The sequence below is a fragment of the Rhineura floridana genome, chromosome 14 (genome assembly GCF_030035675.1).
Source record: "Rhineura floridana isolate rRhiFlo1 chromosome 14, rRhiFlo1.hap2, whole genome shotgun sequence".
Taxonomy (NCBI): Eukaryota; Metazoa; Chordata; class Lepidosauria; order Squamata; family Rhineuridae; genus Rhineura; species Rhineura floridana.
The window spans coordinates 25,468,326-25,484,084 of NC_084493.1; the positions used below are offsets into that span (position 1 = coordinate 25,468,326).

At 42.5% G+C, this 15,759-nt stretch overlaps 1 protein-coding gene across 2 annotated transcripts in view; it reads right to left on the bottom strand.

Moving 5' to 3' along the window:
• Positions 1 to 15,759, bottom strand: part of CCDC33 (coiled-coil domain containing 33) — a 181,491-nt gene that overhangs the window by 3,629 nt on the left and 162,103 nt on the right. For both annotated transcript variants that reach the window (XM_061595008.1, XM_061595007.1), the window contains exons 15-19: positions 15,232 to 15,363; positions 14,363 to 14,453; positions 13,644 to 13,771; positions 8,267 to 8,353; positions 649 to 768 (exon numbers count right to left, since the gene is read on the bottom strand). In XM_061595008.1, the coding sequence (XP_061450992.1) occupies positions 649 to 768; positions 8,267 to 8,353; positions 13,644 to 13,771; positions 14,363 to 14,453; positions 15,232 to 15,363 (558 nt within the window). The remainder of the gene's footprint in view (positions 1 to 648; positions 769 to 8,266; positions 8,354 to 13,643; positions 13,772 to 14,362; positions 14,454 to 15,231; positions 15,364 to 15,759) is intronic.

The window sequence follows — 15,759 nt, forward strand, 5'->3', positions numbered from 1 at the left end:
GGCTGTCAGCTTCCTCCTCAGTCTCAGTGTTGCCTTTGTAAAACTCAGCAAGGAGGAAGATGGGGACAAAACTAGAATTAATTGTCTTTGGCTCTGACTCCACCTACTGTTGGGCTCCTTGCCTTCCGCCCTACCACTGCCCTAAAGGCCACCCAGAAAGTCTACATGTCTTCCCCAGGTAAACTCTGTTCCTGCTAGGGATGAGCGATAAACTAGATTCAGTTCACATTTGAAGCCGAATCTATCAGATTTGCTGCTTCTGGCACAATATGAGAACTGAAACACAGTCATCCTTTGAAATTCGCGCTTAGTTGAATTTTGAAACACAGATCGCCAACCAAACAATGTTTACAAAGATGCATATGTAAGAGGAAAGTGTGCATAAAAATGAATATATGAGTGAAAATAGCAAACAAAAATGGCTTGCAAAAATGTGTATGTTAGGCAAAACTACCTACAAAAATGTGTCTCCAGCACTAAAATGCTGGAGAGTTTTCATTAGGATTTTTTTTCTTTTTACAAAAATCACAGATTGCTGCAGGAATGCAGGGAACTGAATTTAAGATTGAAAAATGAGAAACTGAAAGAACTGGAAAGGACAGATCTTTCCATCCCCAGTTCCTGCCTATAGTTATGCCAGCTACTCACCAGCAACAAATCATGTAATAAGAGTGAAGACGGAGATTGGCCAAATCCAAGGTCATGCTCTAGGAGCCGTGTGCTGTAGTCCTGTTTTTCTCGCCCCCATTTCCTGGCAGAGTCCTCCAGCTGCAACAGAGAGAACAGACACCTACTGTGAAAAACCTGGATCTCTTACACCTGTCCCGGGCTGATTTGCACATACATGGTGCAACACTTTATTCATCTTCACTTGAGTGGAAGTTGCAGAGAAGCAGATTTCATATGAACATTAGAAGCTTCCTAATGTTCCAGTGCAACATACTGAATTGAGAGGCACGCATCCTCACTTACTTGCTCACTCTCCATTGTCATCTCCACTCTTCTTGGTCCTTCTCACGCAAGCGTAGAGATGTGAAGGCCCGGGAAAAAACTGGAAAAATTAGGAAAAAAACCATTTCCCCTTTTTTTTCCTGAAGCCTTTTTTGTGTTTTTTTTCCCAAAGAAATGGAAAAATGGAAAAAAATGAAGAAAAAATGGATTATGGAATGTTTTATTTTAGCATGATGAATAGAATGTTTAATTGAATCTTAGTTCCCCCCTTTTTCTCAGTTCTTTTTATGGGAATGGATGCTTTATGTCTGCTTGACACTGTGGAGGACTAGTGGAGGCATAAATAATTTTCTTTGTTATTAATGTTGATGGTTTCTTCTGTTTTTTTAAATTGTTTTTTGCCTGCTCCTCATAAATTGGCAAAATTAAAGAAGTTCCTTACAGTTCAGGATCTTGTAGATCCATTTGTTACCAAAAAAAGTAAAAAAAATTAAAAATTAAATTCAATATGTAATAATTGTTTGAATAAAATGTATTTTAATATACCAAATGTGATAATTTTATGCCAGACCAACTTGTACATAATTACATTTGATGTTCCTGAAGTAACAAAGTGACTTTCAATCTGTAAAAAGTGCTAATATTGCCTTTTTCCAATTTTTCCAAACATTTCCATTTTTTCCTGAAAAAATCCGGGGGAAAAGTTTTTTTCCATGACTTCAAAATTTCTGGAAATTTTACATCTCTGTGCATGCTTTATCCTACAACAACAGATGTCCCTAGGAGCCAATCATGACAGGGGAGTGTGGCCTTTGTAAAATCTTTGCTGGATGTATTTAAGCAGAAACTGGACAGCCAGTCATCAGGGATTCTGTAACTGCATCCTGCACTGTAGATCCTACACTGAGCAGAGGGTTGGACTAGATAACCTTTAGCTTCAATTTGAATTTCCCATAATGCTGTGGGATGTTGCTGTACTCCAACTCCCATCAGCCTCAGCCAGCATGTTATATGGTCAGGGGTGATGGGAGTTGTAATTCAGTAACATCTGGAGGGCACAGTGTTGGCTATCCCTACATGATGGTAAAATAATAATTGGGGTAGAAATGGGGTTGCTTTAATAGTGAGAAGTGATGTAGCAAGAGCAATTAGGAGCTACAATGCAAGGTCTGAGCGAGTGATATCAATGAGACTAAATGGGAAACCTATTAACATAACCATCATCCAAGTCTATGCTCCGACGGCAAACGCAGAAGAAGAGGAATCGGAGAGATTTTATGCAGAAGTACAGGAAGAAATTGATCACACACCAAAATAAGATGGGCTGATAATCATGGGGGATTGGAATGCAAAAGTAGGGAACAGAGAAGAACTAGGAATTGTGGAGAAATGGGGCCTAGGAGACAGAAACGAAGCAGGAGAAAGACTTATTGAATTCTGTGAAGCCAATAATTTGTTTCTTGCCAACACATTTTTTGAACAACCGAAAAGACGACTATACACGTGGACATCACCAGATGGTCAATATAGGAATCAAATTGATTATATAATTGGTAGCAGAAGATGGAGAAGTTCAATACTTTCTGCAAAAACAAGATCAGGAGCAGACTGCAGTACAGATCATGAACTGGTCGTATCGAAAATCAGAGTAAAGCTAAAGAAGACCAACAAAACAATCATAATGCCAAAATACAATTTAAATAACATCCCAGAAGAATATAAAGATCAAATAAGGAACAGGTTTGAGGCTTTAAACTTAGTTGACAGAGAACCAGAAGAACTATGGAATGAAGTCAGAGACGTTATCAGAGAAGAATGCAAAAAGACAATACCTCTAGTTAAAAAGGAAGAAATATCCCAATGGATGACTGAAGAAACTCTTCAAATGGTTAAAGAGAGAAGGAAAGCAAAAGCAAAAGGAGATAGAAACACAGTCAGAACCCTAAATGCAACAATACAGCGACTAGTACGTAGGGACAAAGAGAACTATTACAATAGTTACTGTATAGAAATAGAAGAGGACAACAAAAAGGGTAGAACAAGAGCCCTGTTCCAAAAGATTAGAGAAATGAAAGGGAAATTTAAACCAAGAGTAGGGATGTTGACTGACTGACTGAGATGAAATAAAAGGAAGATGGAAGCAATACACTGAAGAACTCTATAAAAGAGATGACAGGATGACAGATTCATTCACAGAGGAACCATATGATGAAGAACCAGAAATTTTAGAATGTGAGATGAAAGCTGCTCTTAAAATACTTGGAAGAAACAAATCACCAGGAACAGATGGCATACCAAGAGTTGCTACAAGCCACTGAGACTGAATTTGTCCAAAGTTTGACAAAAATCTGTCAAGAAATATGGAAAACTAAACAATGGCCCACAGACTGGAAGCGTTCCATATACATCGCAATTCCAAAGAAAGGGGATCCCAGGGAATGCAGTAATTATCGAACTATTGCCTTAATATCCCATGCAAGTAATGCTCAAGATTCTACAACAAAGGCTCTTGCCATATTTATTTATTTATTTATTTTGTTCAATTTATATACCGCCCACAGCCCGAAGGCTCTCAGGCGGTGTACAGCATAGGATAAAATACAATAACATCACAAGAACAATAGAACATAAATATAAACAATAAATAACCTCATATACATTAAAAGCTTAAAAGTTAGATTAAAATGCCTGGGAGAATAAAAAGGTTTTCACCTGACGCCGAAAAGATAGAAGTGTAGGCGCCAGGCGGACCTCATCGGGGAGACTGTTCCATAATTCGGGGGCAGCCACTGAAAAGGCCCTAGATCTTGTTACGACCCTCCGAGACTCTCTGTGATTCGGAACTCGGAGGAGGGCCTTAGATGTTGAACATAGTGAGTGGGTAGGTTCATATCGGGAGAGGCGTTCCGCCAGGTACTGTGGTCCCGCACCGTGTAAGGCTTTATAAGTCAAAACTAGCACTTTGAATCTAGCCCGGAAACAAATAGGCAGCCAGTGCAAACGCGCCAGAACAGGTGTAATATGCGCGGACTGCCTGGTCTTCGTCAGCAGTCTGGCTGCAGCGTTTTGCACTAACTGAAGTTTCCGGACTGTCTTCAAAGGCAGCCCCACGTAGAGCGCATTGCAGTAATCCAGTCTAGAGGTTACCAGAGCGTGCACAACTGAGGCGAGGTCGTTGCTTTCCAGATAGGGACGTAGCTGGGCTACCAACCGAAGGTGGTAGAATGCATTCCGTGCCACCGAGGCCACCTGCGCCTCGAGAGACAGGAATGGATCGAAAAGAACCCCCAAGCTACGAACCTGTTCCTTCAGGGGGAGTGTAACCCCATCTAGAACAGGTTGAACATCCACCATCTGATCAGAGAAGGCACTCACCAACAGTGTCTCGGTCTTGTCAGGATTGAGCCTCAGTTTATTAGCTCTCATCCAGTCCATTATCGCGGCCAGGCAGCAGTTCAGCACATCAACAGCCTCACCTGAAGAAGATGAAAAGGAGAAATAGAGTTGCGTGTCATCAGCATACTGGTGACAACGCACTCCAAAACTCCTGATGACCGCACCCAGCGGCTTCATGTAGATGTTAAAAAGCATAGGGGACAAGACCGATCCCTGCACGACTCCACAATGGAGAGTCCAGGGTATCGATGCATGCTCCCCAAGCCCTACTCTCTGGAGATGAGCCACCATGTAGGAGTGGAGCCACTGCCAAGCAGTACCTCCAACTCCCAACTCTGTGAGCCTCTCCAGAAGGATACCATGGTCGATGGTATCAAAAGCAGCTGAGAGATCAAGGAGAATCAACAGAGTAACACTCCCTCTGTCCGTCTCCCGACATAGGTCATCATACAGGGCGACCAAGGCTGTTTCAGTGCCAAAACCGGGCCTAAAACCAGATTGAAACGGATCTAGATAATCAGTGTCATCCAAGAGCACCTGGAGCTGGCTGGCAACCACCCGTTCTAAGACCTTGCCCAGGAATGGAACATTCGCTACCGGTCTATAGTTGTTCAAATTATCTGGGTCCAGGGAAGGTTTCTTCAGGAGTGGTCTCACTACTGCCTTTTTTAAGCAACTAGGGACCACTCCGTCTCTCAAGGAGGCATTTATCACTTCCCTGGCCCAGCCAGGTGTTCCATCCCTGCCAGCTTTCACTAGCCAAGAGGGGCAAGGATCCAGTACAGAGGTGGTTGCACGCACCAGTCCAAGCACCTTGTCAACGTCCTCAAGCTGTACCAACTGAAACTCATCCAATAAATGAGGACAAGACCGTGTTCCGGATACCTCATTAGATTCAACTGCCATAATACTGGAGTCTAAGTCCCGGCGGATGCAAGAGATTTTATCTTGGAAGTGCCCAGCGAACTCATTACAGCGGGATTCAGAAGGTACTATAATATCCTGAGGGCTAGAATGTAAAAGCCCTCGGACAATTTTAAAGAGCTCCGCTGGGCGGTTGAGAACTGATTTAATAGTGGCAGCGAAATGTCGCTTTTTCGCTGCCCTCACCGCTTCTGTATAGAGTTTGGTGGAGGCACTCACCAAGGCGTAATTGCATGGAGCGAGAAATGCCAGACATCCAAGCTGGATTTAGTAAGGGAAGAGGTACCAGAGATCATATTGCAAACATACATTGGATAATGGAACGGACCAAGGAACTTCAGAAGAAAATCACCCTGTGCTTTATAGATTACAGCAAAGTCTTTGACTGTGTAGATCATGAAAAACTATGGAATGCTTTAAAAGAAATGGGGGTGTCACAGCATCTGATTGTCCTGATGCGCAACCTATACTCTGCACAAGAGGCTACTGTAAGGACAGAATATGGAGAAACCGATTGGTTCACCATCGGAAAGGGTGTGAGACAGGGGTGTATTTTATCACCCTATTTATTTAATCTATACACAGAACATATCATACGGAAAGCAGGATTGGACCAAGAAGAAGGAGGTGTGAAAATTGGAGGGAGAAATATCAATAATTTAAGATATGCAGACGATACCATACTACTAGCAGAAACCAGTAATGATTTGAAACGAATGCTGATGAAAGTTAAAGAGGAAAGCACAAAAGCAGGACTACAGCTGAATGTCAAAAAGACTAAAGTAATGACAACAGAAGATTTATGCAACTTTACAGTTGACAATGAGGACATTGAACTTGTCAAGGATTATCAATACCTTGGCACAATCATTAACCAAAATGGAGACAATAGTCAAGAAATCAGAAGAAGGCTAGGACTGGGGAGGGCAGCTGTGAGAGAACTAGAAAAGGTCCTCAAATGTAAAGATGTATCACTGAACACTAAAGTCAGGATCATTCAGACCATGGTATTTCCGATCTCTCTGTATGGATGTGAAAGTTGGACAGTGAAAAAAGCTGATAAGAGAAAAATCAACTCATTTGAAATGTGGTGTTGGAGAAGAGCTTTGCGGATACCATGGACTGCAAAAAAGACAAATAATTGGGTGTTAGAACAAATTAAACCAGAACTATCACTAGAAGCTAAAATGATGAAACTGAGGTTATCATACTTTGGACACATAATGAGAAGACATGATTCATTAGAAAAGATAATAATGCTTGGAAAAACAGCAGGGAGTAGAAAAAGAGGAAGGCCAAAAAAGAGATGGATTGATTCCATAAAGTAAGCCACAGACCTGAACTTACAAGATCTGAACAGGGTGGTTCATGACAGATGCTCTTGGAGGCCACTGATTTATAGGGTCGCCATAAGTCGTAGTCGACTTGGAGGCACATAACAACAACAACAGTGTGGGGTGTGGGGTGAAGAAGAGTATGACAGATTCAGCCCTGACATCTTAGCACACCTAAGGTGAACAGTGTAGCATCTAGGATTGTTCAGGGACCCTTAGGACACTCTGAGAAATGAAAGTGATGGGTGCGACTGACTGGAGCTTTGCCCACTCCAATAAAAAGTTAGCAAAATGAAGGAAAGAAACGGGGTGGGGATGGGGAAGGAGGCCCAACCAGGCAGGGGGAAGTGAAGTGAAGAGAGAATCTTATGAAAAGTTCTGAAAAAAAGCATTAGAAAAGGGGATCTGTTTGTTCCCTGCCCCTGCCATCTGCTAAGAAGGGTGGCTAGAACCTGTCCCTTATTCTTACTTTTGTTTCTGGGGGGGGGGGAAGGGACCTATTCATTCCCTTTCCCCTGGCCACCAGATGGCTGGAAGGGAGCAGAATATAAGAAGAGCCCTGCTGGATCAGGCCAGTGGCCCATCTAGTCCAGCATCCTGTTCTCACAGTGGCCAACCAGCAGGGGTGTAGTCATCTGGGGTCTCGGGGGGTCTTAGACCCCTTACTTTTTGGGGAGCAGGGTCCCTATTTCTCCAGCATCCTACAAGCCAATCAGCATGAAAGGGGAGTGTGTTAGACACTGAGAAGAATCTTCTAACATGCTTCCTTGTCCTTTCCTGCTGATCAGAGTGAAAGGAGGTGAGTCAGCCACTGAGACGACTCTTCACAGTAGCTAACCCTTTCATGCTGATTGGCTCCTAGGGACATCTCCTGTTGTGGGAGAAGGCGTGCGTGAGAAGGACTGAGAAGTGTGGAGATGACAATGGAGAGCGAGCAAATGAGTGAGGGTGCGTGGCTGTCATGAAGGAACTCTGCGCTCCTGAATTTGCCACTACCCTACTGGCAACCAGGTGCCTATGGCAAACTGAAAAGGAAGTCCTGAGTGCAACAGTACACACTCCACCTGTGATTCCCAGCAACTGGTGTTTTGAGGCATGCTGAGTCCAACAGTAGAGGCAGAACATAGTGATTGCGGCTAGTAGCCATTGATAGCCTTATCCTCCATGAATTTGTGTAATCCAATTTAAAGCCATCCAAGTTGGTGGCCATTATCTCGTCGCGTGAGAGCAAATTCCATACTTTAACCATGCAGGTCCCTCTTTCTTTCTTTTCCTCCCCCCACAAAGAAAAATAAAAGAAAAAGGGATGTGTTAGTCCCCTTCCCTCCTCCTGGTGAGCTGACGGGGAGGGGGCAGCGAGCAACCAGTGCAGCAAGAGAGCAAGGGAAAGTGGTATGGTGGTCCCTTGGAGGGCATCTTGCTCATCCCCCCAAACCTGGCAGCACCACTGCCTGCAACCTACACCCAACACACCATTTAATACTGAGGACAAATCACGCCCTGCATGAAACAGACATTCTGTGCGAAATACACATTCTGTGGGAACTAGCACATTCAGTTCATCTCTGATCGTTCCGAGGTCTGAGGGAAAATGCTTTGGGATGGCGCAGAGGAGCTGCTATTATGTCAGGGGAGGTGAAGAAAACAAGAGGCCCATTTACCTGGCATTCCAAGGCATTGATGCGAGCTTCGGCCCTCTCCAGTTTAGAAATCAATGAGAGCTTTTCGGTGCTGTTGGAAAATGTATCCTGTAAGGAGTGGAAAAAACGTCTGATGACATAAGGAGAGAGAAGGGGCATGTGAAAGATATGAAATGCAATCCCAGCCAGCCTCTGGGTTGCTGGTTAGAGATGGGACAGATACTCAGTTCAGTTCACAGTTAAAGCTGAATCTAACAAAACCATACTTTCTCAAACAATAAGAGAACCATAAAGCAACCATCCGTCAAAATTTGCACTTATCCGAATTCTGCAATGCAGTTCTTCAACCAAACAATATTTACAAAAATGCATTCTGTTAGGAGAAATTGCTTGCAAACATGTGCATTAGTCAAAACTGCATACAAACATGTTTATTATAGGAAATTTACGCTATGATGCTGAAGAATTTTCATGAGGATTTTTTTAAAAAAATCACATACTGCTGCAGAAATATGTGGTACAGAATTTAAGACTGCAAAAATGAGAAACTGAGAGAACTGGAAAGATCCTTCCATCCCTATATTCCAGATAGGGATAGGTGATTTCTGTCAGTGTCGGTAATGTGTATTTCCACATCAGTTTGCAAAGTATGTTTTTTAAAAAATCATTGTGATAAGTTATCAGCATGTTAGTGTAAATACATTTTTATATGCAATTTTGCCTAATATACATATTCCTGCAAAGCAATTTTCCCTTAAAAGAAAGCATTTTTGTATGTTATTTTCACCAGTTTATGCTTTTATATGAACACTTTGCCCTAGTATATGCATTTTTGTGCACATTATTTGGCTGGAGAACTTAATTGCAAAGTTCAGAAAAGTGTGAACTTCAAAGGATGGTTGTGTTTTGGGTTGCATATTGGTTGGGAAAATGTGAATTAGATAAAATGCAAAGTGAACCAATTTTCTGCTCTATCCCTAGTGAAAGGAAAGTCGGAGTTTTGATCCTGACAGTAGGCTGGGAAGTGTGGATCAGTTCAGTTCATATCAGAATTTGTCAGTGGCGGCTGGTGACTCCATGTCAGTGGGGCAGTGGAATCCACTCTGGGTTTTACTTTCAAAGAGCTGTCAAGGTGCTTTCAGACTAAAACCTGAAACAGATTCTACTGCCCCCACTGACATGAAGCCACAAAACACCACTAGAATTTGCAAAGGATAAATTCCTCAAGCATCCCTGGTGTCAGCCAATCCAGCCCAAAGTGAAAGGAAATATTGCTACCCTGTCCCAGAGGTCCAAAACACCACAGTGACTTGCTGTCACTGCACTAGATGTTGAGCGAAGTCACTCCCTCTCTCCCCATCACCCGAAGGGGCTACAAAAGCATTGTGGTGACTTCCATTTAATTCAGAGGTGAGCAAACTATGGAGCTAGTCCAGAGGTGGGGAATTTCAGGCCTGGGGGCCAGATATAGCCCTCTCAGCCTCTTTATCAGGCCCTCAGGATATTGTTGCCATATTCCCGTTCCACAAATCCGGGCAGGCTAATTTGCATATTATGCCAATTATTTGCATATTATGCCAATTATTTGCATATTAATATTTGCATTGTCCAGTTGTTTTGTTTTTGTGCCTAGAAATTACCACCAAAAACTGGGGAAAGATGTGAGAAATCTTTTTTTTAAAAGCAACATTTTCAGCCTTAAAAGCCTAGACTCTAGTTTCCAACACTATGGAATATTGATTGATTGATTGATTGATTGATTAAGAGGATTTGTATCCTGCCCTTCTGCTGTTAAAAACAGAGCTCAGCACAGCTTGCAAATATAATAAAAACAATAAAAATACACAATCAATATAAAAACATAATAAAAACACAAAATAGCAACAAACATAAAGTAAGTCAGGGCAGCAGTACGGTTAACCATATACGATATATTTCAGAGATGTGGTGGGTGGAGAAAAACAAGAAGCCAAAATGTTAGGCAAAGGAGTCTTTCACACCACATGCTCAGTTCTAAATACTGTTGCAGCAAGTTTTACAAGTTCCTCCAGTATTCCACTGGTGCAGGCACTCAGACATTCAAAGTATCTGTATGTTTCTTAGGTTTTATAAAAGCAGAGCTTTGCTTAACTCAAAATTTCTTCTCCCTTTGATCAACCACATCTAAACAGGTTCCATCTCCATACTCAAAATGAAACTGGGCCTGGAAGTGTGCAACAACCACACATATACCTTGCTAATTAGATTACCAATGCCAGGATGTCTGTCTTATCGACTACTCTCCTGCTCCCTCCCCCACCGGGCATCATGAAAGACCCAGTCCCGGGCTCAGAAAGAAAATAAATATCTGGTCCTCTTCAAAGTACTGATAAGCCTCTTGTTTCAATTAAAATAATAATTATAAATTCTTGCTCTTCTCACTAATGGGAGTTAATTATCTTGCATATGCTGCTGTTGCTTCTATGGCTGTAACGGAGTGAGGTTAAAGATAAGTGAAATGCAAATAGGAAAAAATAACACAAAAGGCAGTAACACTTTCCTAAATGTAATACCATACCAACCACAAGAAGATTCCTATGAGTAAGGCAGAAAACTCAGCATCCCACAACCAGTCAGGATTCATAACCAAAAACCCAAACTAAAAAAATCCTAGCAGACAGTCAGCCAAGGTCACAGAAATCCCCATGCAGCATAACCTGACCTGGGGACTGCAGTTAATGCAGAATGCTGCAGCACAATTGTTGACATGAGTGAGATCCTATCAGCACATAATATCTCTGCTCCGAAATCTGTGCTGGCTGCTGATTTGCTACCAGGCCAAGTTCAAGCTGTGCTTTCCATGTTATGGGTGCCACATAGTACTTGTTCTGCTCTTGTAAGAAATCAGTCCTGTAAAGTGGCAGCACCTACGCTTTGGAACTCCTTGCCTATTGACATTAGGCAGACGCCTCTTTTCAGCACCTGCTAAAATCTGTTTTCTTGAGGCAAGCCTCTCCAGGCATGTGGAAGCTATTGTGTTTTTAAATCTGTTTTTAACTCATTGTTGGTTTTATTATTTTGAATGTTTTTAAGTATCTGTCCTTAATGCTTTTGTCAATAATTTTATTGTTTTAATTCTTTCTGTAAACTTCTTTGAGATTTTTTACAATAAAGCAGTATATAAATGTTGTAAATGAAAATACATAAATAAATGTTGGAGTCACTGTGGCCCTTGAGTCTCTTCCCACTTTTAGGAACCAAGGAATCTGCCTTATACTAATTCAGGCCATTTCGTACCATGATTTCTTAAATGCAATACCATACCAACCACAACAAGATTCCTATGAGTAAGGCAGAAAACTAAGCATCTCACAACCAGTCAGGATTCCTAACCAAAAACCAAAAATATGATAAATGAAGAAATATTTATATAAGCATGACTATCAAATATATTTATTATTTACACAAACTGTAAAGATATTTATAGTGCAATCCTAGGTTTATTTATTCAGAAGCAAGTCCCAGTATATTCAGTGGGGCTTACTCAAACAGGGACAGAAATGCAACCTCAAGTGATAAGCAACTTCATTCACACAACCCAAAATTCCGAATCATGCCACTTTATGCTGTTTTGCAACTGTTTATACTTGTTTTTATGGTTATTGGATTTTAAATGGCTTTATTTCTTGTTGTGAGCTGCCTTGGTTTCCAACCCTACCTCACAGGGTTGTTGGAAATACTCCATACATGCACACACACACACACTGCAGATGTATAAATACATACAGCCCATATAATAGTTTATTGTCAAACCAGTTGGTCATTGCAGAAAAATCAGTATTAGTTTTAAAAAAATCAGTATTAGTTTCCTACAGAATAAAAGCTGTAATACCTGCCTACTTGCTTTAAAATAGGACTGGAGGAGAGACAGAAAGAGTTAGAACACAAACACAATTCTTTTTTACATTCACTCCAAAGTCCCACTGATTTTCAGAACATTCATAACCATGTCTACTCAAAAGTAAGTCCTATTGAATTCAATGGGATTTACTCTGGGCATATGGGATTAGCATTGCTTTTACAAAAGCAAGTGTTGGGAAGGTTTTCAAAACACTGCCCAGGATCTGACTCCTGCACACAAGAGGAAAAAAACTGAAATGTATATGCTTACCCAATTTATGAAATTTTCAGATAAACAGAGGGGGAAACTACCATTTTTGGCATTGCAATGAGGTTTTCTAGACACTGCCTCAGGTCAACCAAATGCAACTCTGGCTTCACTGATTAGCTGCAATCCTGAATGGGCAGGGTTAAAGCTACGAAGTGCTACGTAGTACTGTTTAAAGAAAGATTTAACAGCTGAGGGGGGGGCGGCTGACGTTTTTATGTATATCTCGAGAACTGGACCATCTAGAAACTTTTTAAATTAAAGCTGAGAATCTGGGCCATCTAAGGGGCTAAAAGGGCACCGGGTGGCATGCAAAGAATAAGGGTAAAACCCGGCTAACCAGGCAATATGGCAACCCTACCTCGGGACTCTTCTTAGGCCACCCCCCCTCTCCTCAGGCCACCCCCCCGACAGCCCTGCTTTGCACTCTCCTTGTGTGTTTTGGCCTGACTGGAATGTGTCACTGAACTCTGATAATGACTCTTGCTTGCAGGATAAAGAGGGGTGTGTGAGTCTTTGTACTACTCTACAAAGGTAAAATTTACATTTTTTTCTCCGCCCACCTTTCCCTCTGGCGTTATTGGCATGTGGCCCTCAGAAGGATGCACAGAAAGGAATGCGGCCCTTGGGTTGTAAAAGATTCCCTACCCCCGCTGTCCTGGTGGAAAAGGAACTCTCTCCACCCTGTCACCTAAAGAGGCCATAAAAACATGGTAGCGAAGTTCATTTAATTCAGGGATGAGCCACCTGTGGCTCTAGGCTTAATTTTATGCAGCCCGTGGCTTCATCCCAAAAGACTTTTGCAAGTGATCAGCTCAGACCTTTGGCGAAAGCAATCTTTCCTTCCCCTGGCAGCCTGCTGGCTAGGGAGAAAGAAGGGGGGCAGAGAAAGTGACAGAGGGGGGGTATCAGAATGGGGGGGGAGAAAAGGATGTGGGTGAAAGAGAGAGTGAAGAGGGTGTATGAGAAGAAGAAGAAGAAGAAGAAGAAGAAGAAGAAGAAGAAGAAGAAGAAGAAGAGAGAAGGGGTAACTCCACTCACACTTTTGGTTCTGGCCTTGCCTGCTGCTGGCTTTGGCTCTGCTCATAGTCAGCAAACGCCCCCTGGAAGATTGCCGCCCAAGGAAATGTGGCCCTTGACAGAAAAGAAGGTTGCCCACCTCTGATTCAATTCACTAGGGTATTATGCACAGAATAAATGTTTTGATTTAATTCAACAGGATAACTTGGTTGCTGAATTGCAACATCTTACCGGCAAGGCTTGCTGCTGCAATATGATGGGGGAACGGTAACAGGAGGACTTCCCCAGTTCATCTCGGAGCCTCATGTTCTCCATCATCAGGGTGGAGTAGAGACCCTTGGACCAGCTGTCACCTGGGACTGGGGACGAATAAGACAGACAATGCTCAGAAAGGAACAGGCAAACGGATGATAGAAACTCTCTAGTTTTGGGGGTTGAAAGTTGCAGCTCAACTCCAGTTCAAAAATTACCCAACCTTGGCTAGTTCTGTGCTGCAACCTATGGAACTGAAATCTCTGGGGTTAATTAGTACATTCAGGGAATATATGAAGTTTCTTATACTGGATTAGACCATGGGTCCATCTAGTTCAGTATTGTCTACATCATGGGTGGGCAGATTTACTGGGCGATTTGCAGTAGAGTGACAAGGATCCCTGACTCCCAACACAGAGATGGGGTACCTGTGATCCTTCAGATGTTGTTGGACTTCAACTTCCATCAGCCCTAAGGAGCTGGACTCTATCGCTCCTATGAATCATGGCCGACATGGCCAATGATCAGAGCTGATGGGAGCAGTAATCCAACCATGAGACAGGCTCATAGGATGCTGGAGACATAGGAACCCTACTGGGACCCTGTTTCCAAAAAAAATAAAGGGCCTAAGACACCCCCCCCAAGACCCCGGATGACTACTGCATAGGAGGTACAAAAATGGTTTGTAGTCCACTTACGTGCACCTAGCGATAAGTCAGAGAATTGAGTGTCCTCTTTGAACCGCTCCTTCATCTTCCCTTCCAGCATTGTCTCCATCCTTTCTATGACCTTTTGTTGGAAGGAAGCAGTGGATGAGTTCAGATAAGAAGAGGAAAGGGACCTTCACTCCATCTTAAGCCTCAGCGGGAGAGGGAGAGCTGTTATGTGCTAGGCTCCAGCCATGTGCTACGTGTAAGGCTTCAGCTAAGCACCATGTACTGGAAGTCCCATTTCATTGCAAAATGTGGAAATTTCAAAGAAGCAGATTTCAGCAAAACATTAGGAGAAACTCCTGAATGGTAAGAGAAGAGTAAAACAGACTGCCTTGGGAAACAGTAGTCTCTTCTTCAAAGGAGTTATTTAAGCAGAGGCTGGACAGCCACCTTTCGGGGATGCTGTAGTTGCATGTTCGCATTGAACAGGGGGTTGGGTTAGATGACCTCCAAGTTCCCATCCAACTCTAAAATTCTATAGCAAAACTCTGTTGCTATTGAGGACCAAGCTAGACCAGTAGCCTTCAAGACCTGGGAGCAAAATAAAATGAAATGAAATGAAAATCCCCCCTTTTTATTTGGCTAAAGAGCAGGATAGAAATTCTTTAAATAAATAAATAAATTTATGCAGCAATGTAAATTTAGACTTTGGGCTTCATGTTTTTATGCGGTGAGTGTACCATAAATGGCAAAGTGCATTACTTCGCTTACTTCAAATTGTGGTGAGGCAGCCCTTTTGCGTTTTGAGGCCCTCTAGCATTCTGCTGAGTGGGCCCCACCCCCTGACTTTTGCCCCAAAGTTCTGCCCTGAGGGCACTTTTGCTTTCATGCTTCTTTCATCAGCTGCCACTCACCTTTTCCTGCTTCCTCACAGCATCTTCCAGAGCTTGCATCTTGGCGACCTTAGCCTGGTATTTCCTTAGCACCATCTGCTGCTGGTGGTGAGCTCGTTGTAGCATCACCAAGTCCTTTTCCCGGTCATTTTTCTGGTGGGGGAAGAATCAAGGTCACTGAGATGGGAAGGAGTCATACTCCTAGTGAGGGTGGGAGAGGGTTCTTTGTGAAGGACTCTGGACAGACACAGACCTGGTGAGATGGAAACCCTCTAGTGATCTGGTAACCGACTCACCCCATCAAAAATACATTTATTATTATATTTTTAAAGAAAAAATTAGAAAAGAACATACATATTTTTTGTGTGCCTTTTACTTAGTAAACACACTTTTGTATACAATTTTGCCTAATGTGCACATTTTTGCAAACCATCTCCACTAATTTAATTATTTTTGTACATTAGTTTTGACAAACGTAATCATTTTTGTGTGCACTTTTCTGCAATATACGCTTTTTCTATGCGTGTTTTGGTGGTTTGGTTGGAGAAC